The 26,069-nt window shown below is 42.6% G+C and overlaps 1 protein-coding gene across 3 annotated transcripts; it reads right to left on the reverse strand.

Moving 5' to 3' along the window:
• LOC122062476 (proteasome subunit alpha type-5-like) lies at positions 1 to 25,683 on the reverse strand. 3 transcript variants are annotated; one of them, XM_042626128.1, is made up of 4 exons: positions 25,380 to 25,682; positions 25,187 to 25,268; positions 25,024 to 25,104; positions 1 to 63 (listed from the first exon to the last, which is right to left on the reverse strand). In XM_042626128.1, exons 1-4 carry the CDS (start codon positions 25,391 to 25,393, stop codon positions 16 to 18), a joined length of 225 nt encoding a protein of 74 aa, XP_042482062.1. In that variant the 5' UTR covers positions 25,394 to 25,682; the 3' UTR covers positions 1 to 15. The 3 variants fall into 3 exon arrangements, with proteins under 3 accessions (XP_042482062.1, XP_042482061.1, XP_042482060.1); XM_042626127.1 differs by lacking the exon at positions 1 to 63 and adding an exon at positions 23,801 to 24,091 and having other exon boundaries at positions 25,380 to 25,683; XM_042626126.1 differs by lacking the exon at positions 1 to 63 and adding an exon at positions 23,801 to 24,094 and having other exon boundaries at positions 25,380 to 25,683.
• Between the last annotated feature and the right edge of the window lie 386 nt (positions 25,684 to 26,069).

Below are 26,069 nucleotides of genomic sequence, written 5' to 3' on the forward strand. Positions count from 1 at the left end.
AACTAATAGAAAGTTTCAAGTCGCCCTCGAAATCCGCTCCAAGCATATCGTCATCTCAATTATCTGTGATGTTAAAATAATGGATTAAGCTCAACAGCTCAATAAGGGATAGTAAGAACACATCACAGGGCAGACAATCAACAGTTAAACCAAACAGTTTTAGTTTCTCAAACCACACTTTTAATAAACCACGATCATTTAAAAATATCCCTTTTTTTTATCACACTTTAGCCAGCACTAAGGGAAATAAGCTGCCACCGCTCATATTACGAGAGGGAAACACGGCCCCCACAATCACACAATTCCATTGTCGTCACCACTCTGTAACTAAATATACATCACTGTGCACAGTGGGTATCAATCCCGCGGCACAACGAGCACCCCTCTTTGGTCTAGTACGGAGTAGTCTATTTACCCTCACACACTTTCTCTTTTCACACTTTCACAAAATCACCGTTCACAAAATCACTTTCTTTAAAAACACAAACATAGGTAAAATCTCCAAGTAAGAATCAACATCAATATATATCACACTAATAGTCATCATCATCAAATATTAACTACTCCCACAAACTCATGTCACACATAAACACAATTCAAAAAGTATAAGTCAGCACATATCAACAATACAAGCACACCAAACATCACATCATGCAATCAACCCACATACCTGTGGTGTAATCCCACTATAATCCACTTACCTCCGTTTGCAAAAGTGTTACCTCCCCTTTGAGTCCCAAGTGTCCAAGAGGTCCTAATATGAAATTAGTAATAGCCTATATTAATTACGATCTCACCCAAGATTTGGATCCAATAAAGAATATTATATGTGGTCCCTATGAATTGAATCCTAGGCCTTGATATAAAATAATATTAGATTTGGGTCACACAGTTTGGGTCCCAAAAAAAACCCTAATGGTTTCCAAAAAAACCCTAACCCTAAAACAAGACCCAAAAAACAATTAGGGCCCCAAAAACCCTAAATATTGGGTCAAAAAGTAATTTGGGTCCCATATTCGGTCCTAAAAAGAATATTAGATTTGATCCAGGTAAAGAAAACAAAACCCTAAAAACAATTAGGGTCACAAAACCCTAAAAACAAATGATTTTGGTCCCGTATTGGGTCCCAAAAAAAATAAACCAACATCTAAAACTTAGGATAAGACCCAGATTGGGTCCCAAAAGAAGAACCAGCAAAACCAACAATTTAAACTAAGGATGAAAGGAAGCTTCATTACCGGAAGTGGCCAGAAAAATAGAGAAGTAGGCACCAAAATCCCCTTCCTCTCCCTTTCTTTCTTTCTTTCTTTCTCCCTTTCTTTCTTTCTTTCTCACAATTCTGCTTTCTTCCCTTCTTTCTTTATTTTTCTTTTTATAGCCCACCCCCTTTCTCCATGTCTCACTTTTCCCCCTCTCACGTCTCTCTCTCTTCCCCCTTTCTCTACGTCTCTCTCTCTTTTCCCCGTCTCATGTCTCTCTCTCTTCCCCCTCTCCTACACTCCCACGGATCTCTAAAAACTCGAACCTAGGACCTCTAGATAGTCAAGGTAGTAACCACTAGGCTAACTCATTAAGTCATTATTAAAGCCTAACTTTAAATATTTAAGCAAGCTTAGAAAATAACATAAAAAAGATACATATTCTAAGGTTCCCAAAATTTTGGGGCATTACACATAGTCCACGCAAAGACAAAAATCCTAATAGGAGCCTTAGACGGTCAAATAATCCTCCCCATCACAATATGCAGACCCCTAATTTTGGCCCCCTCCAAACGATGATGAATTACCGGTGAGGACGAAGCTTGTTCGCTCTCTCAAGAAGGATTTGGTTTTCTAGCAAATCACAAATACCCCCAACCTAACTTACTGTGCGTTACTTCGTTGAGTTTGGTTTAGCATGTGAAATGCTAGGGATCCAAAACTGTGTTGGCCAATGATTCAGGAATGATCCAAAAGACGGTCATAGATCCCCCTCCCAAAATACAGCAAATCTGTTTGTTTCGCGTTTTTCGTGAACTTATGAGGCATGAATGAGCTCGATTCCCGCGATATTGGACAGCACTCTGAAAAACAATTAGGTAGATATATTGTAAGCAAAATTTTGATGCCCGAATGAGCCGTAGCACCTCCTGGGAGTCAAAACCATCGAAGTCACACCCTCGCTGCTGGCCATTGACGACCCTCCTCCATCGCCATTCACAGTAGCCATCTCTTCAGGTTTGCTGGTCCTGAGTTCGACAGAGCAGAAAACCTTCCCTTTGTTTCTTTCTTTTACGGTAACCCCATACTCCACGACTTGCCTTTCTTACTTATTTCTTTTGTTATTCCAAAAATACCCCTACCCCACCTTTTTATTACCTCTACAGATTTTACTTTGCCTTGCCAAGTATACCCCTCTCCCCTAATACTTTAAGTCCCATTCTTTTTGTGTTTCAAGTTTAACTTTAACCGGATTAAAAAAAAAAAAAAAAAAGGTTGAACGTCCATATTTACATTTTGTCACTCACTCCTTACTTTGAATATCCATCCGTAGTAATTCCAACAACCTAGACAATGGATCTAGATCTTTTATTGGATATCCGTCAACAAATACAATTAATGCAAGAGAAGCTCAATGGGATTCAACGACACTGCACGGACTTCAAAGCCCAAGCACACTCTAACTTCAACTACGTGATCTCAGCCATTGAACAACAGGTAGACGAACTAGAAGATGAGTCGCCAATGGTGGAAGATGAGATGGCATCATTGGAAATTGAAGATCAACTTGTGAAAAAATTTAAATCGGTTGAACTCTTCAGTGAACCAATCGATTTTATTTTTCCGAGTCATTACTTCACCAAATAACTTCGTGTTGTGGATTTCATAGCATTCGATCATGGTTTTGATGGTGAATTCATACAGGCAAGGATGGATGCTAACCAATTGGTGTTGATTCTCCTGTTCTACAAACTCGTCTGAGTTTTTTCTCAACACCAGAGGAATTGTTGCAGATTCACACCCATGGACCGATCCATACCCATATGGGTTTCCGGAAGAAGATGAGTCCGATCCATATTGGTTATTTGGTCCAGTAAGATTTTAGGAAATCTTATTTATTTAGGAATATTATGTAATCTTTTTTAAGTAGGATATGTAGGAGATTGAGAAGATGAATTGAGTTTGAATGTTTGAGCGCTTTAGGGCTGTGTGATTCTTCTTCCCCCCCCCCTCCTTCTTTGTGTGATTCCTCCCTCCCCTGCAACTCTGAGACCCATCCCAGGGACTTCTTCCCTATCCCAACCGGCCCTCCATCACACGGTACCGGTTTCGAACCTCCATCGGTGGTTCGGAACCTCTGTTTCTAAAACCCTGCCAAAGTACCAGAAACCCATTTCCTCCAAGAATGAGAGAAGGCCAAGCCCTTGTCCCTGGCTCAAGGAATTAGGCTAAGAGTTTGCAAACGGAGCAAAGAGGCCTTCCCATTTTCAGCCATCATCAACATTTAAACTCAAGTAACCCTTCAAATCTCAGTAGACATTATATAGGATTCATTTATGCCATGAGCTAGATTAAAATAATTTAAATACTAGTTTATTATGCTTTTTGCATGTTAGTATATTTGTTCAAACATAATCATACAAGTTGGTTAAGGATCTTCAAAATTCTCGGCGGAGAATATTCGAAATGTAAGTGGTTGCTAGAATGATCGATTTGACCAAGTGAGGTGGGTGCCTAACACCTTCCCACCCCCATAACCTGACACGGGCCCATAAATCTGAAAAAGACAATGCATATGAAGTCAAAATTTGAGCTTGGTTCCCTAGCCAGAATTGGGCTCCCCAACAAGTATATAGGCCCTCAATCCTAGGTGGTGACTCTAAAAGAATCATGTTTCCCCATCTCCCTCAATTGTCAACAAAAGTGAAGACATCACTACCAAAAGAAAGTAACAGGTGATAAGGGAGGAAGGAAGATAATACCCCTCACATAAGAGAAAAGAGGGAATGCTCAAAATCGAGAAGGGTGGAGAACCGCAACACCACCAACCCGTAAAAAGGTCTCCACGTCCTTGTCGGTTCTCACTTATTCTTACACTGTGACCAGGGCCTAAATAACATAAAGATCCATAGTATGCTCCGACAGAAAACATAACCCAAACCCATTTTTCACCACCTTGCCATCTGGAGTAAAATGGCCAATGAGGCATCTAAGATAACCTGGAAAAAATTTCCACATCCTCAATTCCCCATTGTTGCCGTTTTCTTCTAAACAAGAGATTCGAACTCACGTTTTTAAATATTTTTCAACCAAAACATTTTTTATCCCAGACGAGGTTATAAAGTATTTAAAAAGCCACAGCAAGAAGAATATCTCCGACATAAACATCATCCCAAAACCATAATTCTGAACCATCCCCAATTTATAAAAAAATAAGGGAGATGAAGGCCATTTGGTATCATTTCTGTTTCAAATTCGGATTGATTTACATGGAATAGTCAACAAATAGATTTTGGTCAAAAATCGAAATTATTTGGCTGCTTAATCTGAAATATTTCACGAATAAAAAATCCATTTCGTAGTTGAATTTTTTGGAATAGATTCTCTATATTTCTTTGGGAGAGGGGTGTTGGGGATACCCACTCACCTCCGGAGCTCGACTCCAATGTTGGTTTTGATGATAACAAACAAATGGACATCTAATGAGTATCTATCAAGTTATGTGAAGGCAAGTTCTTAACATGGCACATGTATCAAGGCCCTCGAGATACTAGACTTGAAGACGTCAAGTGTCAAGACTTGAAGATCATATCATAATCCCAAGCATCAAGGACTAGAAGATATCAAGTGTACAAGACAATGTGAAGAAGCTAAAGACAGTCTACAAGAAGTCAAGTTACCTATTGTGTAGAATCTTATGTAATAGCACACATATTGCATGCACTACACTACAACACACTTTGCATACATGCATTATGATCAACCTAGCATGACTCTAGGTGGTGCCCATTGACCATGCCTTTAGACCTAGTGTGTTGGCTATGCCAAGTCACACCCATTACTGAGTCAACAGCAAGGTCCGCACTTAATGGCAGTTTAGTAATTTGTAATGACTGAATCATAAAACGCTTTGTTCTGCAAAAGTGTAGATCCTTGAATTGTGAAACCAACACAACTTGAATCAGATCAATCCGAATCTATACAAAGAATTTTACGACTGTTTTAGTAGAGACAATCAGTTAGGCCAAAAACAAGAGGCCTACCAATAACTACCGATAGAAAACAGTAACTACCAATTCAGTTTTGTTTCTATAGAACTGATTAGACTTTAGCTAACAGCCTAGCAGAAGCCATCCGGAAACCACGGGACTTTGCCGACACCTTACCGGATGGTCTATGGACATCTGCAACAGCTATTTTTTCAAATCCCAATTGATTTATTACCCCAACAGATATATGATCCAGAAACTACCAGATCCTACCGGAAGAGCTGAATAAGTGTCCGTTAAGACACTTTTAATCCAATCTTAAATATTCTCTTACCCAATTTAAGACTCCGAATCACACATATAAATACCCCACTTTAGGCTCATCAAAATACAATTAATTCTCTCTAAGCATCATTATCAAAAAGCCAAAAGTGAGAATGGGTGATCATTGTTTGATTTCGACCTTCGTTCTTTGTGCTCTTCTTCAAAAAACTCTAAGTGTTGTAGACAAGTCTTCCACACTATTTGATCTCTCTCTTGGAAGGCATCAAGGTCCATTAACTACATTCTTATTTATTATTGTATACTTGCATATCACACACCGCACGAGGTAATACTCAAACTTTCTATTCCGCTTGAATTTTTGTTTTAGCCCAAGAGTTGGTTTAACTCTAGGAGTGGGCTTGTTTACACAATTGTTCTAGACTGTACTTAGACAAGTGTGCAGAATCCTCATATCCTTAAAAGATTGCATAAGGTCCCTCTCCACCTGTAAGATTAAAAAGTCGCTCTCTACTAGTGAAGAAGATTTTGTAAAGGATCCTCTTATCCCGTAAAAAGAGTTGTAAAGGTGTTTCCTCCCCACCTACTATACTGAAAGAGAAGAACTAGTGAAATACTTCTGAAGTGAAAATTGTGAGGAGTGGACGAGACTCAAGTTGAGTCGAACCACTATAAATCCGGTGTTGACTATGATTGATTTTTTTTTCTAACATTATGCACTTTAAATTACAATCACCTCTAAGTTTTCAAAAGGCAAGAAAACTTTAAATCCACTAGTGATAACCTATTCACCCCTTCTAGGTTATCCAACAAGCGGGTGGTGCTGGCGCTAGTGCTAGTGGTGAGACCATCAAGAGAAGAAGGCTGGTGTTTTATTTTAACTTGAAATTACTACTATGCCCATCTAAAGAATTAGGGAATAATGACTTGAGTTCTATCTTTACACAAGCCTCTTTATAATGAAAATAAAACCTTATAGGGTTCAAGGGTGCATTTGGATAAAATCCATTAACAAATAATCCATTATTACAACACTCCCCCCCCCCCCAAGTTGGTGCATGGATATCACACATGCCCAACTTGCACAAAATAGGATAAAAAACTTCATTACCAAGTCCCTTTGAAAGGACATCCGCTAGTTGATTTTCACTTCTCACAAAAGAAATGCATACAAGGCATTGCTCCAACTTCTCCTTGATAAAATGTCTATCAATCTCAAAATGTTTGGTGTGATCATATTAGACTTGATTATGTACAATGTTGATCATTGACTTCTTGTCAAAAATAACAGCATCGGCAACTGAATAGACATATCCAAATCCTTAAGGAGACCTCGTGGCCAAAGCAACTCACAAATACCATGTGCCATTGTCCGAAACTCGGTTTTTGCACTAGATCTGGCCACAACTGACTACTTTTTACTACGCCATGTAACCAGGTTGCCACCAACAAATGTACAACTAGTAGTAGAACGATGATCATTCAGAGAACCAGCCCAATCGACGTCAGTATACGCCTTGACCCACATGTAATCAGAAGGGGAGAATAGGATACCATTCCCTAGGGTTGTCTTCAGGTAACGAAGAATATGGAACAAAGCTTCTATATGAGAAGAGTAAGGATCATGCATATACTGACTCACCAGGCTAACTGCATGAGCTATGTCTGGTCAAGTGTGGGATAAATAGATGAGTCTTCCAACCAGCCTTTAATATTGACCCTTATCAACCGTTTTCACCTTCCTTACTCTTGAGATGTGAGTTTGCCTCAATAGGTGTATATGAAGGCTTACACCCTAAAATGCCAGTCTCAGAGAGAAGATCCAAGGTATATTTCCGCTGGAAAGAACAATACCCTTAGTAGACCGTGCCACCTCAATCCCAATGAAGTATTTCAGCTTCCCAAGGTCTTTAATCTCAAACTTCTTACCAAGATGAACCTCGAGCTTATAGATCTCATATGCGGCATTGCCAATAACAACAGTATTGTCCACATATACGATCAGAATAGTAACCTAGTCACCCACCCTTTTAATGGATAGGGTGTGATCAGCATCGCTCTGAGTGAAGCCAACTACTATCATAGCCTTATGGAACCTATCAAACCAAGCTCTGGGAGATTGCTTCAAGCCATAGGGAGCCCTTTTCAGTTTCCTCACCTTGCCTTGAGTTTCCGGATTGGAGTATCCAAGTGGAACATCCATATACACTTCCCCTGTCAATTCACCATAAAGAAATGTATTCTTGGCATCCAGTTATTGTAGCTCCCAACGAAGGTTCACTGCACAGGAGATAATAAATCTAGACTATATTCATCTTGGCAACAGAAGAAAAGGTCTCCTAGTAATCTATCCCATTGGTCTAAGTGAAACCCTTGGCAAACAGCCTTGCTTTGTACCTTGTCTATAATCCCATCAACATTTTGTTTCACTGTAAACACCCATTTGCAGCCAACTGGTCGATTCCATAGTGGGAGAGTAACTATGTCCCATGTGCCATTCTTGTGAAGGGCCCTCAGCTCCTCATTCATTACACCCTTCCATCTAGGCTCTGCAATTACCTCCTACCAAGTCTGAGGAATAAAAACAAAAGACAAGGAAAACACAAAAGCACGAGAGGAGGGAAACAAAGCATTATAGGAGACAATGTTGGATATGGGGTGTTGAGTACAAGTCCAATACCTATTCTACAAACAATAGGAATATCAAGAGACTAATCAAAAGTAAGAGGGAAGGAGATACCTGGGAGAGTAAACTCACAATCAGGGGGTAGTAATGTAGTAGTGGAAGTGTTAGTAGTGATGTCAGTTCTTCTTCTCTTGCGAGAGAACACCTGTAACTCATAAACCTTTAATTTTTATTACACAAATGGCACCCCCTGAATGGGAAGTGACTCCCTCTGAATGGGTGGTGAATCCCCTGAATGTGAGGTTTAAGATCTCGATCTCGCCCCTAAATGGAAAGTGACTCCCTCAGCTCTCTGCATAATTACCCACAAAAAGATGACCAAAGCTGACATAAATAGAACATGATGACCTAAACCTATGCCCTCTCCCCTTCCTTCGCCGGCTGCTGCCGACGGTGGCCCTAACCTTCTTGTTCTATCCCCCTCTTCCGTCCCTCCTCCCTCTCGTCCCTGGTCCTCTTTTGTTGCCTCTACTCCATCTGCTTCCTCTCCCCAGCCTCCTACCTCTAGTCACTCTCTCTACGACCACCCTCCCTCCCTGAACTCCACCCCTGTCAGTCTCTGCCCCCCAGGCTTCTTGATTCTGAAATCTCCAAATGGAAGCTCTACGTCGTCGGTTCTTTCTTGGGAAGTCGACCTCTGTTCACAATTGTTAAATCCTCTCTTCTCAACCAATGGCAACCCTTGTGCCCTCTCACCTTCTACATGCTCGACAATGGCATTTTTGTTTTCAACTTCTCCTCCCCTGAAGATAAGGCTATTACAATTGATGGTGGCCCTTGGTTCATAGACAAAAAACCCATCTTCTTGAGACAATGGGTCAAGCGCACCTCTTTCTGTCAATCAGAACCGACATCCATCCCTCTTTGGATCTCCCTTCCCAACCTACCCCTCCACTTCTGGTGTGTAAAGGGTCTAAGCATCATTGGTTCTATCATTGGCAAGCCAACTTACTCAGACAAGAGAACCAAGACTATGGATCACCTCTCCTTCACTCGTACATGCATTGAAGTCTCGGCCGAAAGGATTTTTCCCTCCTCTGTTACTGTCCATAAGGGAGATGATCACTCCTTCGAACAAGAATTAAAACATGACTAGATTCCCCCTATGTGCTCCACCTGCAAATGTTTTAGGCACTCTACAGTGCTTTCTGCAAAAAAAAAAATTCAAATAATACATCTCAGGAGGAAAATCTGACAAAGGAGAATGAATAATCTCTTTAGACTGGTCTTCAAGCTTCTATCACCTACTCGTCGTTGGCATCCTCAGCCCCTGAAAATCTAACTACTGAGCACCGCCCTTTGAGAAAACCATCCAGGAGGTATCGTGGTCGAAATCTGCAACCTGCGGCCGTCATCTCCGACGTCTCAGACCCTTCGTCTTCCTCCACTAGTCCGAAGGAAAATCTATTATACAATAACCGGTTCTCCTCTCTTGCTTGCCTTGATGAACCTTTTTCGCCTGCTACCCTGACACCCCCCTTCTTCCCCTCTCTGCACCTCCGTACCTCCTGTCGCCTCTTCCTCTCCCGCCTCTGTGCTGGTGGTTGACCCCTGTGCCTCGTACCTTATACCTCCACCTCATCCTTTTATCCCATCTTCCTCTGCACTCCCTCCTCTCCTCTCGTCCCTCTTCCTCCTCAGACTTATTTGTCGTCTGCCCCTGGTAAGACAAACCCTCGACCCCCTCTTATGGCTCTTTCCTTTACCCCAAACCGGCCGATCCAACCTCAACCGCCTTTCTATCCTCTCAACCAATTTCTTCCAATCGAGCTTCTTTCTAAATTCTCCAAATTCCCTGCTAACCACCCCCTCTTTCCGGGTAACTTGTATGACCCGACCCACTCTTTTACAACCCTCGTTGACCCTCTCCCCAACCCAAACCCATTACCCTCTTCTTCCACCATTCTTGACTCTGATCCATCTCCTCTGGACTGGACCCAACACCCTCACCAGTCGCCTCCCTCACCCGCTCCTACCTCCTCCGTCCTCCCTCCTAACCCGAGAGGCCTGTTCTCTCCTGAATACCTCCCTCTCCTTTGACTCCTCTGCGAGTCCCTGCCCTCCCTCTCTAGTTGTGGACCCCCTGGGTCTCTCCCGCCGGCCTCCTTGTCCACCAACCCTATCGCCTTAGCAATTGTGACACCCCCTGTTCCGCTGGCGTCCCTGCTATCGCCGTCACTTGCTCTCGCCCTCCTCTTCACTCGGTTGACAGCCCTGACGTTGTGATGACTCTCGCCAACAGGGGTATCACTATCCTCTCCGATAATGCCTCCCTTGTCCCTAGGTTCCTGCCTGGCCTTCTGCTGGGTCCTAATCCTGGCTGCCTCCTTACCCTCCCGGCTGCCTCCTTACACTCCCACGCCTCAGAAGGCATCAACACCGGCTCTCCCACCACTGCTATGAAGATGATAGTGTCGGCTACTTCTGCTCTTATCTCTGGGCCCTCCACTGGCCTCCCGCCAACCTAGCCTCTCATGCCTTGGAAGATGTCATCACCACCCTCCACCTCTGCTGATCCTAGTGCTTACCGCCCCCACAACATTGCTGACTTGGGTGCTCCCCACTCCCTCACTTCTACTGGTCTCGAAAGTACTATGGTTGATATGCCCTCACTGCACTCTGGCCTTCTGCCGAACACTCCACTTGGGCTCCTCCCCTATGGATTATTCCCCCTCCAAGAAGCATGGTCTCTTAGTTGAGACATCCCCTCCCCCATGCCCAAACTGGCTTCTCCAGTCCGCCCCAGATCCCTTGCTGCTAGTCATAAGAAAAAGGCATTGTCTACCTTTCCTCGTCCTAAAGGTCTCTTTAACCCCAAGCTGCCCACGACCTCCTTACCCTCCCCCCTCAAAGAGTACTCCCGCTGGACTAAGTCCAAACCTGCCCCTTCGTCTTGCTCCTTAGAGTCTCGGCTGCCTTCCCTTTCCCCCTCCAAATGATCCTCTGGATTATCTGGAATGTCAAAGGTCTTAATTCCTTTGCCAAACATGCCTCTATCCGCTCCCATATCAAATCTTCCAAGGCAGCTATTTGTTGCCTCCTTGAAACTTGTGTCCTTGAAGCAAATGCCCCCCGCATTGTTGCTTCTATTGCCCCCTCTTAGTCCTTCATTCCCAACTATGCCCACTCCCCCAACAGGCGCATCTGGATCCTTTGGAACCCTCTCCTCATCAACATCTCCCTGCTTGCCTCTTCCTCCCAAGTCATCCATTTCTCCTTCTCCCACCCCTCGGGTTCCCCCCTTTCCTTCTTCTCCGCTATCTATGCTCTTAATCGAGCCCCTGACAGACTCCCTTTGTGGTCCAACCCCCTCACCTTCTCCACTCTCTCCTCTCTTCCCTGGGGCATTGGTGGAGATTTCAATGTGGTTCGGGCTTCCCATAAAAAACTTGGTAGTGCCCCCATCGACTTCCCTTCCATTGAATCCTTCAATACTTGCATTAAGGACATAAGGATGGATGATCTTTGATGGACTGGGTCGAATTTCACTTAACACAATCGCCGTAGTGGTCATGATCGTGTGGCCTGTAAGCTCAACCATCTTCTTATCAATGAAGCTTGGCTCACAGCCTACCCTACCTCCCACACCAATTTTGACCTCTCCGGTATCTCTAATCATTCCCCCAACTCCCTCTTCGTGCAGGCCCCTATCACCTTTGGCCCCAAACCCTTCAAGTATTTTGACATGTGGTCCCCTAATGAAGGATTCCTTCCCTTGGTTAGAATACATGGGCCAGTCCCACCCATGTTTCCTCCTCTCCTCTCATTGCTTTCGCCAAAAAGCTCAAAAATGTCAAAGTGGCCCTCAAAGCATGGAACTCTGTCACTTTTGGTTATATCTCTAATCAAGTCTCTTCTTGCCAAGATAAGCTCAAACTTATTTAGTACAAGCTCTAACTTGATCCCCTCAACCCTTCCCCGGCTGAGGAAGAAAAGCGGGCAGCCCTGGACCTCTCCTCCCGCCTTGCTCAATAAGAATCCTTTCTCCGTCAAAAATCCAAGATCAAATGGCTTGAGCTTGGAGACTACAATATGGCTTACTTCCATTGCTCCCTCAAAGCCCGTACCAATGCCAACTCCATCAAGTTCATCTCCCGCTCTGGGTTGGAGCCTACCTCCCCCAATGACATCAAAGCTGAAGTTGTCTCCTACATTGATGATCTCTTCCACCCTTCCCCCCAACACTCTTAACAAATTCATCCCTGATCATCTTCTGCCTTCCCTCCAAACCATCCCCTCGGATGATGAGATCCCCGTTGTTGTCCTCCACCATAAGTCCAATAAAGCTCCTGGTCCTAATGGCTTCAGTATGGGATTCTTCTCCACTTGCTGGCATATCATTCGTGATGATCTCATCTTTGCCATCCGTAGTTTTTTCCTCAACCCCACCCAAATCTCCGGCATCAACCATTCCTTCCTTTGCCTTATCCCCAAAAAGGATGGTGTTCAAAGTATGTCTGAATTCAGACCCATCTCCCTCTGGAATTTACTTTATTGCCAAGATCCTTGCCAACAAGATCCAAAAGATTATTGATTCCCTCGTCAGTCCAAATCAATCTACCTTCATTGCTGGAAGAAGCATATTAGATAACATCATCTTTTGCCACGAGATTGTCAGAGGCTTCAACCGCAAATCCCACTCTGCAGCCCTTATGAAGATAGACATTCACAAGGCATTTGACTCAATCCGTTGGGATTTCATGTCCTCAGTCCTCCTCTAAATGTCCTTCCCCCACTCCTTTGTTCACTGGATTCACCCTTGCAAATCCACCCCCCTTTCTCTTTCCTCCTCAATGGTAGCGTTACGGGGTACTTCTCCGTTGCGGCAGGCATCAGGCATGGGTGCCCTCTCTGCCCCTTCCTTTTCTGCCTAGCCCTTGAAGTCCTCTCCCACTCAATCCAATCCTCCACTAACCAACACCTCATCTCCCCCATCCCTAAATGTAAAGCCCTCATGCTCACCCATATAGCTTTTGCTGACGATCTCATGATCTTCTCTAAAGTCGATCTTGTCTCCGTATCCAACATCTTGGCGTCCCTCCAGCTTTTTGAAAACCTTTCTAGTTTGAAAATTAATCTCCTCAAATCCAGCCTCTTCCTTTCGAGAGTCTCGGACTCCTGCCAAACCCAGCTCCTTGCCATCTCTGGTTTCTCCTCTGGAACCCTCCCCGTCAAATACCTTGGCCTTCCTCTTATCTCCTCTCGTCTCTCCCATCATCATTGTTCCCCCATCCTTGATTCCATCAAGAAAAGGCTCCAACTTTGGAAGGGCAAGCTCCTCTCCTATGCGGGTCGCCTCGTCCTTATCAAGTTTGTCCTCCAATCCACCTATCTTTATTGGTTGGGCATTTTTTTCCTCCCTGCTTCCACTTCCAAAGCCATTGACTCTCTCCTCTATGTCTTCCTTTGGAAAGGAAACGAGACCACTAGATTCCTCCACCGCTCGAATGTCTGTTGGCTACTCAGCCCAAGTCTAAAGGAGGGTTGGGCCTTCGCAAAATCAAGGATGTCAACTCTACTGCTATCCTCAAGCTCATCTGGAAAATCATCTCTAAGCAGTAGAGTATCTAGGTCGCTTGGGTTTACTCTGTTCCCCTTAAAAATGATTCCCTTTGGACCGCCTCCCCCTCTTCCTATGCTTCCTGGATCTGGAGATGCATTCTCAATTCCAGATCCTGGCCCTCCCTGTAATTTCCTGCACCATTGGCAATGGCTCCTCCACCTTGCTCTGGCTCGACCCCTAGCACCCTACGGGCATCCTTCTCCCCTTAGTCTCCCCTAGAATCATCGCCTCTTCGGGCTTGACTCACTCTGCCACCGTTGCCTCCATTCTCTCTCCTAGTGGCTGGTCCCCTCCTCTTTCTCCCCTTACCTGATCTTTGGTCGACCCTCCCCCCATCCCCCCTGGACATAGAGGATTACCGAATACCATCAATTGTGTCCCCTCCTCGTCAGGTCGCTTCTCCTCTGCATCTACCTGGAACTGTACCCGCTCCAAAGATCCTCCTATTCCTTGGCAAAACATCATCTAGTTTAAAGGACACATCACTCGCCATAGCTTCACCGCCTGGCGAGCTCTCTCCTATTGTCTCCCAACACAGTCCTTCCTTAATTACCACCACATCTAGGTTCCAACCTCCTATTGTTTGTGCTGGCATGGTATTAAAGACGGTTATCATCTTTTCTTCTCCTACACTTTCTCTGCATCCATCTGGAAAAAGGTCCTCTGCTCTTGCTGGCCCAGCACTCGTCCCATCCTTCCCCTTTCCCGTGAATGGATCTGGGTGGACATGACCTATAATGGCTCCACCATTTGTGACACAGTTGGGAAACTAGACTTTTGCGCCACCACAACCACCTTTGGATGGAACGAAATCTGCGTAGATAGACCCCCCAACTCCCGTTCCTTGGAAGGGATTTGGAAGGCCATCTACTTTGATGTGTCCTCCAAGCTTAGATCTCTCCGCCACCATCCGGTTCGCGACACCAAAGGAAAAAGCTCATTGTTGTCTACTGGGGTCTTTTTACATCTTTCACCTCCCCCCAATGGCTGTCACCCATAGTTAGTTTCTTTGGGGTTTAGCTGCCCCTCTTGTGGGTTTTGTTCCTTTTGCCACCCTCTTTTTCCCTTGTATATTCTTCTCTTCAGTAATGAATTATTTATTCATCAAAAAAAAAAAAAAGATCACGATCTCTCCCCTAATCTTGCTAAGCCAAAAAATAGAGATCTGGCGAGATCTCGACGGGGATGTCGTAGATGACTTTGGTGAAAGTGCAATTGATACTCCTAGACAGCAACAACAAGAGAAACTGCCAACTATTGATTTCTTAGATAACTATGATTAAGTGACTTGTGTTTGGGTTTTGTGGATTGTTTAAACTTTAAACTTAAACTTTGAACTTCGAAGATTAGTTAAGTTTTTTATTTTTGGTTGATTTTATGTTTCATATAATCATCTAATATCAAGCGTAAGTCACATTTTGATTCATATATTTACCTTTCACCTTGTTCAGGTTGCCCAATTGCTCCCAATCAGGCCTACTCCTTCTAGAGTCTAGATTATTGCTTTTAAGCTTCAGTAACAGGTTGGCCTATCATTTGATTTTTCAACTTCATTGTCATATATTCATCTGCCTATCTATTTTTGAATACATATCTCAGGTCTTGTTGATTTTTGACGACTTGATAGACATGCTGATTTTTTATGGATGTATAAGTCAACAAGTCATGTTGAGTTTTGATGACTTAATGTTGCTTAATGTTGATTTTATATGTTATAGGGTATATTTTGTAGCATACTGTTGGATAGGGTAATGACTTGTGTCAAATATGACACCAGTCCTCTTTATGTATAATAATAGAGTACTAGAGAATTACAAAGACCAATAAACCCTTTAGGGTCCATTTGGTAACTAACACTTACCCTAAAACCCATTATTACAACACTCTCCCTCAAGTTGGTGCATAGATATCATATATGTCCAACTTGTAGATAACCGGATGAAACGTCTTACTACTAAGACCTTTAGTAAAAATATCAGCCAATTGTTCACTACGAAGAACAAAAGGCACAGCGATAAGACCCAAATCCAACTTCTCTTTAATGAAGTGTCGATCAATTTCCACATGTTTGGTTCGATCATGCTAGACAAGGTTGTAAGCAATGCTAATGGCTGATTTGCTGTCACAAAAGAGCTTCATATGAAGGGTGGCAAGGACAGCCAAATCTATAAGAAGACCATGAAGACATAGGAGCTCACAAATGCCATGTGCCATAGCACGAAACTCTGCTTCGACACTTGAACAGGCAACCCCAAGGCTTACTTCTTGCTTCGCTATGTAACAAGGTTAACACCAACAAAGCCACAATAACCAGTAGTAAACTTGCAGTCATCAGGGGAACCTGCTAAATCAGCAACCATGAAGGCCTCCACCTGAAGGTGATCATGAGGAGAAAAAAGAATGCCATGCCCTAGGGCAGATTTCAAGTATCGGAGAATACGCAGCGCAACTTCAATGTGAGTCGAGTAGGGATCATGCATATAATGACTAACCAAGCTGACGGCAAATGCTATGTCCTGACGTGTATTAAAAAGATCAAGCGCCCACTAATCTCTGATATCTCCCCTTATCCACAAGATCACCTTCCTTACGACTCAGGTGACCGTTACTTCAATAGGAGTGTCTGAAGGCTTACACCCCAACATACCTTTCTTAGAAAGAAGATCAAGCACATACTTCCGTTGGGACAACAGACGAGTAGATCCCATGAGAAGACCTGGCAACTTCAATGCCAAGGAAGTAACGAAGCTGTCCTAGATCTTTGATCTCAAATTCCTCACTCAAGTATCTCTTGAGGCGAGAGATTTTTGCTACATCATCAGCAGTAACAACAATATCGCCTACATAGACAATCAGGATAGCAATCTTCCCACCAGAACTCTTAATGAACAAAGTGTGGTTGGCATTGCTTTGAGAGTAACCTATGGCAACCATAGCTTTATGGAAACGCCATAACCACGCACGAGGGGATTGCTTCAGCTTGTATACCTTCCCTTGGATTTTGGAGCAAGTGAATCCAGGAGGAATGTCCATATACACTTCCTCCTCAAGTTCCCAATGAAGGAATGCATTCTTCACATCTAGCTGTTGGAGACACCAATATAAGTTGGCGGCACAAACTAAAATAACACGAATTGTGTTCATCTTAGCAACTGGAACATATGTCCCCTGGTAGTCAATCCCGCAAGTCTGAGTAAAGCCCATAGTAACAAGTTTGGCCTTGTACCGAACCATTGTACCATTAACCTTCTATTTTACTATGAAGACCCACTTACACCCAACTTCGTGAGAGAAGACACACCAGATCCCATGTGCCATTCTTCTTCAGAGCCTACATCTCTTCAACCATACCTGCCTGCCATTGTGAGTCTGCACTCGCTTCCTGCCAAGTATGAGGAATGGACACAGAGGACAGAGAAAACAAAAAATTATAATAGGAAGGACAAAAGTGAGTCACAAGAAACAGTTTTAGTAATAGGATGTAAAGTACAAGACCTAAAGCCTTTACGAAAAGCAATAGGCAACTCAAGAGACGGATCGACAGAAGGAGGAGAATTACCTGGGTCCAAAGGAACAAGATCAAGCTCGAGAGGAGACAACTGGCATGGTATGTAGATTCTGGATGTGTAGTGGTCTGAGTCTGTTGTCGGTGACTATAAACACGTATCTCTAGCAGAGGCGAAGTAGGAGTCACTCTCCCCTTGAAACAGGATACTGGCAGGGATAACAAGTTCAAGAGGCGGTGGCACATCTTCCACAATGGAAGGAGACTCCCCCTGAAGAGGTGTCACAGTGTAGTATGATGCAGATTCGTGAAAGACAACATCCATAGTCACAAAACAACGCCGAGTGGGAGGATGAAAACACCGAGAGCCTTCCTGAGTAGAAGCATACCCCAGAAAATGCACTAGAGACCACGAGGATCAAACTTTCCAAGAGGATGATAATCACGAGCATAGCAAACACTACCAAATACCTTAGGAGGAAAATGAAAAGCAATGGAACCTCGGAGAAGATCCAGAGGGGAGAAGGAATGGATCCGAGAAGGCATTCGATTGATAAAAAGAAAGGCAGTAATGAGAATCGTGTCACTCCAGTACTGGAAGGAACATGCATCTCAAACATAAAAGAGCGTGCTACCTCACAAAGGTGGCGGTTCTTTCGCCCAGCAACCCCATTCTGAGCCAGAGTATCCACACAACTAGTCTAATGGATCATTTCATGATCGAAAATGTTAGCCTGAAAGGACCCTTCGAAGTATTCACGGCCATTGTCGCTTCGAAGGATCTTAATGGTAGCACCGAACTGAGTCTGAACCATACGGTGAAACTGCTGAAGCAATAGAAGGCTTCGTCTTTGGTTCGCATCATATAAACCCAAATACTCCGAGAATGACAATCAATAAAGGAGATAAACCACCGATAACCATTGACAGACACAACATGATGGACCCCAAATATCAAAATGTATCATTGAAAAAGGAGTGGCACTTTTATTTCCAGAAACAGAATAAGTGATCCGAGTTTGTTTGGCCAAAACACATGCCTCACAAAAAAACTGACTCGAATTACAATTTTTAAAAACGAAGACCCTAGCTAAAATTCTCAAAGAGGGATGTCCCAACTGATGCCACTGTAGTAACTCAGAGATGGGAGGTGACAGAGAAGAAGTCTAAAGAGTTTAATCAAAGACTAATGCCGAGTCGTCATCAAACAGATATAGACCACCACACATCCTACCAGAGCCAATCGTTGCCCCTGTCACCAACTCCTGAAATATACAATGAGACAGGTAAAAGGTGACTTTACAATTAAGATTGGAAGTAAGACTACAAATGGACAAAAGGTTAACGAGAAAAGAAGGAAACATGCAATATAGTAGAAAGGGATAAAGAAGGGGTATAGCTAACAGAGCCCTTTCCCTGAATAGTAGAATAAGTCTCGTCAGCCAACTTGACCTTACGATTACTAGGGCAGGTAGTGTACTGTGAGAAAATAGGCAAGAGGCCTATCATATGATCAGAAGCCTCAAAGTCTATAATCCAAGAGGTAGAAGGGATAGACATAATATGTCCACAAGAGGAGATACCTGACCCGAAAGGGCTGGAATGAGCAGAGCTCGCAGTGGCTGATACAGAAGTCTAGAGTGTCAAAAGGCACCGGAGGGCAGTAAGCTCATCAGACGATAGCGAGGCTGCTGAAGTGCTAGGGACAAAGTCAATGTCAGGGCTCTCAGTAAGGTTGGCTTGCCCATGAGTATCGGCATGATCCTTCCCTGGCACTTTGCGTTTCCAGCAATGCTCCTTGGTGTGACGCTCCTTCCTACAATAATCCCACTTCACTGGAGTCCTAGTAGAGGAGCCACCAGACTGCGGGGCTGCAACAAGGGACTGAGTGCCAGAGACAAGTGCAAATCTCTTAGTAGAAGTGGCAACAGGCTGTGAAAGCATAGAGCAGATCTCATCAGACGATAGCAAGGTTGCTGAAGTGCTAAGAGCAAAGTCAGGGTCAAGGCTCTCAGTATGGTTGGCTTGCCCAAGAGTACCGGCACAACCCTTCCCTTGCACTTTGCTTTTCCAGTAGTGCTCGTTGGTGCGACGCTCCTTCCCACAATAATCCCACTTCACTGGAATTCTAGTAAAGGAGCCACCGGACTGTGGGGCTGCAACAAGGGACTGAGTGCCAGAGACAAATGCAAATCTCTTAATAAGAGTGGTAGCAGGCTGTGGAAGCATAGTGGTACGTCGGCTATCCTCTAGTTAGATCACAGCATAGGCTTAATCCAAGGTAGGAAAGGGGACACGACTCAAAACCTAGGACTGCAGCTGATCAAACTCCACATTCAGACCTGCCAGAAAGTCATAGACCCAAATCTTGTCCTCTTGCTTCTGAAAACTGGTGACATCTATAGGGGTGGAAGGAGTATACTCCTCATAGATTCTAGCTCAGTCCACAACATCCGCAACTTATAGTAGTACTGTGACAAAGTGAGCCCTCTATGCCTCAGATCATGAACCTTCTAGCAAAGCTCAAAGACTTGAACATCATTCCCCGCCTTGGAATAGATATCCTAGATAGACTTTCAAATATTCGCAGAGGAGTCAAGGAAGAGATAGCCACGTGAAAGCTTTGACAACATGGAGGTGACAAGGATGGCCATAACTAGAGAGTTGGCACACTTCAACTTGTCAATCTCCGGACCAGTGATCGGACACTTCGTGGTTCCAGTTAAGCACTCATAATAGCCACGGGACTTGATGGAGAAGCAGACCGAGCACAAGCTTGATAGCACAAGGAAGAAAGGTAGGAAGAGTCGTGGTAGAAATGGTTGCTACTCAAAGGGGGTATGCAAATAGAATAGACACTAGCCGGAGATAAAGAAAGCACCAAAAAAACCAAAAAAGGCTAAAAAACACAAAAATCGATAAAGGGAAAACCCCTGAGAAATCGATTTTGGGGATAACTCTAAAACAAAGACCTCAAACAGAAAAGTGGTAGGTACATACCACTACAAGGATAAGAAGCACCAATCACAACAAACATCAAGACGATAGGAGCATCGAGCAAGGAAAAAGCACCCCAGCAATGAAAAAATGATTTTAGGAAAAAAACCTAGAAAAAGCGATAAAAAAAGGCTTTGGGACTCTCAGATCATTGTAGAAGAGAGTCTGAGAGCTCAAGGGAAGGATGGATGGAAGCTAGAAACCCTCTTAGTGGTTTAAGAAGCTCCCACCACGAGAGAGAAGCAGATGAAGAGAGATGGAGGGAGTTGCTGAGAGAGAGAGAAAAGAGAAAGAGATGGAGAAGAGAGAGAGCCCTTAAGGTTTCGGATCATATGACTCTGACACCATATTGGATGGGGTAATGACTTGTGTCAAATATGACATCAGTCCTCTTTATTTATAATAATGGAAAGAAAGTTCTAGAGAATTACAAAGTTCCCTATCCCGTTTCTTAAAAGCGAAATAAGCACGATTTCTAGTCTGAGTAAGGAGCTAAAGTAGGGCTCCGCCGAAAAGGGCTAAGAGCGAGGAGTGGTCCGCTTGAAGCAAGCATCTTACCTATTCGAGCTAAACCAATTCGCAAAAGACCATTAAACTCCTTAGGGTCCGTTTGGTGATTGACACTTTCCCTAAAACCCATTATTACAACACATACTAAACAACTTTAGAAAATAAGGGAGATGAAAAATAAAACATGGGAGACTTGACCACTATGGCAATACCATAATAAGCGATTCATCGCCGAATTGATTAGCCACCCCTCCACTGAGACAACTATAGTAGGCGAACAAGAGAAGAACAAGGCAGCAGCGACGGTCAGCGAGAGGCACGGGAGGAGAAGGGAGCAGTGATCAGCGGCTGCGTGAGGAGGGCGGCATGAGAAGAGGTAACACAAGAGAGGAAAGGGCGGCAATCGGTGGCAGTAGAGGCTAGGGCAAGAAGGAGAAGAGGAAGGGGGAATGGGGTTTAGGGTTTGGAACTCACCTGCTCTGATACCATGAAGAATTGGGGAATAAAAACTTATGTTCTATCTTAACACAAAACCCTAAAGGGCTTAAGGGCCGTCCCGAAAACCCATTAACAAATAATCCATTATTACAATACCATCAAACTAACCATGTGCTTATTCAAGAGTAAGAGTGAATGCAATTTAAATTTCGAAATTGAAAGAGCTTATCACCTTTTCATAATTTCAGTGAAATTTGATTTTTATTTCAGTAAGAGAAGGTGCAAAATCCAACCAAACAACTTCCAAAATAGAGATACCCCATGAAATTGAAATAGAAATCATACTAAATCAGGCCGAAGTGAAATATATAGGTCAAATTTCTTTTACATTCAACCATCTATTCAGGGAAATCCTAACCCTTGTTGAACATATGATTTACAAAAGTTCAATTCTAGCACCAAAAAATAAAATCATAGCATGCTCTGGTTGGCTTTTAATAGTTGTACGTAAGAAACATGGCCCTTCCTAGTAATATGTTATATTAACATGTAGAAGAGAATTATAGTGCTGCACAGGGCAAACCCCACCTTGATTTTAGCGATCTGCAACATGCCTGTTAAGAATAAGGGAGGGCTATAGAATTTTGCCTTTTTTTACTATGAGAATGGTCCAGAAGGTTTCTATTCTGTTCAAAAGGGGCATCAACATGCATGCTGGAATCAATAAGTTGAAGGTTTCAATTTCCCAAAGCTCTTTAGTTTATACAATGGCATTTAGGCTGGCTAGGGCCGGTAGGCTGCTTAATGGAGCTGTTTTATATTTTAATGAATTGAAGCTGATTTGTGTCACCGGCCCACCACTGATGCGGATCCGAGGTCCCAAAACCCAGTTTGGATCGCTTATGGGCCCACCCAATCACCAGATAACTCAAATTAAGAAAGGAATAGAAGAATAATCAGAGCTCAACTATCGAACACAAGAACAATGTAACATGTAAGTGAGGGGGAAACTTGGAATGGAAACAAAATAAGGGCATGAAGTAATAAAGGGGAGAATGAGGGGAAAATTTGAAACAAAAGACAAAACTAAAGATAACAATTAAACGAGGGGGTTGCCTCAACCTCCCGATCAAAACCAGGAGGCAGAAGATGAGAACCCATGAAAGAGAAGAACTCCTTCGATTGTCACAGGCTGTGCCTGAAATTTCAGGCATAGCATCACCTCTTCATGTTCTATCGATTCCAACAAGAAATACTCTCAGTAATCAACTCACGGTCAATTGGTCAAGTCTAAAATCAGAAACTTATGTGCCTAATTTATAAATGCATAAAGTGGGGATAAAGTTAGTACATGAGATTAGTAGTTAAGTATTTGGTATAGATTAGGATAATTAATAGTCGGATGGAGTTCTTTTTTCAGTTCATTTACTTTATTGAGTGTGTTAAGTGATTAAGAGTACTTTTATGAGTCAATTTAACAATTTTAGAAGTTCTTTATATATGTAATACACCCTCCATCAATTAGAGATTATTTTGAGTAAAGAATATGAAAATTTTCAAGAGTTTTGGTGTTGTTGAGCAACGCATATGGGATTGATATCCATACCCAATTTTTTCTCCTCTTTTGTTCTCTTCTTCTCTCTTTTTCCCCCTCAAGAAGATCGATTGTATCTCTTTTCCCTCCCTTTCCATTAATTTGATTTCTTCCCTTAACAACGAAGTTGTTTCCTTCATCTCAGATCAGATCACACATTTGATCATTGGGCCTGCTTGCATCTACAATTCATAATCTAGATTTTCAGCTTGCATTTCACATCCAGCCTTCTTTTCTCATAAAATAATCTCTTAAACATCACTGAACATGCATATATAGATGTAAAAAGTCCTATCCAAGCCCTAGTTGTGTGAGCTTTCCTCAAGCTGTACCGCCGGTGCTGTTTGGGTGGCTTGGTCTTCAATTAAAGCCAAGATCAATTTTCCAGCTAATAGTAGTATAATTAACACCTGTTTCGCTATCCAATGTTCAAAATTTTGAACAAAATGGTCAGAATTCAATTTCCCAAGACCTTGAAACGAAATCATGTGAGAAATACAAAGAATATTTCATTACAACTACAGCAACAAAGCCTCCAATCAGCTTTATTCAGTCATTCAAGGAATGAGTCCTCAGCTATGCATGTCTTTTCTCACTTCTCCTACCACTTCTCCTAGGGTTATTTTAGGCATGCCGCTGGCTCTTTTAGTGCCTTCCATCTGAATCAACTCAATCCTCCGTCTGGAGCATCCCAATGTCTCCGTCAAACGTGGCCTTACCACCTCAAACGACATTCTCAAAGCTTATCATGAATTGGAGATAAACCTAACTCAGCTCTAAAATGATCATTCCTCACTTTATCTCCCCTAGTTTTGCCACACAGCCATCTTAAAATGCTCATCTCAGCTACAATTAGTTTATCTATGTGGCATTTCTTAACTGCCCAACATTCCGCTCCATATAAAGAATATTTCATTAAAATAAGCAAACCAAAATTATTGAAAAACGAACGAAAAATTACATTTCATCATATAAAATACTAAATTTTTCAAAGCAATATTGGAAAAATGAAACAAAAATGTCCAAAATTAAGGAAATGAGTCGAAATTGCTAGAATGCTTCAAATTTATTCAAGAACTTACAAATCTTAGGAGATTCAAACCTCTCCTTAATTCGTCTAAGCTCCCATGACAAGATGGGAAGGAGATTCAAGAACCTTTGCATACATTTGGGTTAAACCATTAAAAAGAGGTAAGCCCCTACTACTTATCATCATGCTTCCTTTTCTTTTCTTCTTTTCAATTTGAGCAATTTTTGTATATTTAATTGCTTATGAGAATCACATCACACCAAGAAGTTTGACGGAGATTTGTAAGATTGATACATCCCTGCTTCAATAATAAAACCCCAACTTTATTAAAACCATTGTTCGAAAAAAAATTAGGTTGAATTGGCCTTTTAGGCCCATAAAATTATATGTTAATCACATTAGGCTCCATTTGCTCATGAAAATGCATGGACATTAGTATGAATATCTTACATGATGTCAATTTCTTGATTATGAGCACAAGAACTTATATAGGTTAAAAAATACAATATCTACAATTAGCAAAATAAGGTGCAAAGTCAAACTTACCACTTTGGGTGGCTTTTTTTTTGTACATGATTTCAACTAATCATTCATAAACATCCCTTACAGTTTCATCACAAAATTCTAAGCATTCCCATTCATTTTCCAAATTTCAACCAGATTTCAAGGAGATACTTCAAAATTACCTATCCTGTCAAAATCTCAAACCATGGAGTTATCTTGTATTGTTTTTATATTAGGGGTGGTTCAGGCTATTGAGCATGTAATAACTCAACCAATTAAAAATCTCGGTTTAATGGACACATAAATCCAACGCCAAATACTTCAATTGCGAAAGATGAGATTCATGTTACATGCAGTACCACAGATTTCAAGCATACTACACATAGCATAACATTCATTTCACATAACTTTCAGCAAGTGAGTACCATTTATGCAGGGAAAGTTGCTGAATAAATGGGAAAAGCAACAAATGCGATTAAGGGCACCGCATCTGTATTACTTAGTATATATATAACCACCCATGTCAATAATTCATCATTAGTAAATCTGTTTTATAGTGATCTATAGAAGAAATTTCTGAATTGAAATGCACTTAGTTGGTTCACTTCTTATCAACATGACTTCGAAAACCAGCTAAATCAGTCAAACTAGCAAAACACAAACAACAAATAATAACCTAATATACAAGAAAAAAATCAAATAAATGAGTTGAGGAAATAGCTATACCAGCAAAGGTGAAGTGATTCGCTTCTCGACAGCAAGCACGACCCCTTCCTTTGTCTTCAAACCAATGGCAGTCGAACCCAACTGCAACAAACTCGATCTTGTTTTGATAAACCCATTTTTACTGAGATAGACAAATTAGAGAAAAGAGAGTAAATTAGTTCACCTTGATAGCCTCGATGGCATATTCGACCTGAAACAATCTCCCTTCGGGAGAGAAGGTGTTGACACCTCTGTCGTACTCCGTCCTTCAATCACCAAAAAATCAAAATCAAAATCAAGACAAACCATGTAAAAAAAAACCGCATCTTCAGTATCAGATAACACAACCCTAGTCTTCACACTCAGTGGTTTCTCACCTGGTAAGGAACATCTTCAATTCAACTGAGTCCTATCTGCGCATAAAATCAAACGCAGAAACAAAATATCACAGACAACGAAGACAAAGACTTTCACGGATCCGAATTGGATACTTGAGGTCAGATGTCCAGTCGTTCAGAATAAAAATTTGAAGGGTTTAACGCGTGCGGCGACGGGAGGGAACCGAGCTTTAAAGTTCCTTTCCGTTCTCTTTGCAAGGATAGCTCGTGCTTGGATCCGGGCTGTATCCGCTTTTTGTTGCCGGGTACAGGTTGCAGGGTCGCTGCCTAGCTGGTTCAAGCCTTCAGCCAAATTTATACCCCTGCCGCAAAGATAAAAAATAAAGGGCAATTTACAGCGTCACCCATAGAGAAAGCTACAATTAGAGAGACACCCCTGCTTAATACCAAATTACACCGTTAGTATGGAATATACCTCAAATACTGATATCAACTTTATAAATACCAAAATACCTTTCTAAAAAGTGATGTACCTAATAATATACCCTCACTTGACCCCATAATCCTAAATAAAAAAGAAAAAGACCTCCATCCCCAAATCAAAATTGTGCTCTTCAACCCAGAGCCTTTACTCTCCGTGAATAGCAACGGCGATGGGCTGCGACGAGTGACAACAGAAGTCTGCATCAAATCTCCTGTGTGCAGGAAACCCTCCTTGAACTCCACGGT

The sequence above is a fragment of the Macadamia integrifolia genome, unplaced genomic scaffold, assembly GCF_013358625.1.
Source record: "Macadamia integrifolia cultivar HAES 741 unplaced genomic scaffold, SCU_Mint_v3 scaffold1046, whole genome shotgun sequence".
NCBI classification, from domain to species: Eukaryota; Viridiplantae; Streptophyta; class Magnoliopsida; order Proteales; family Proteaceae; genus Macadamia; species Macadamia integrifolia.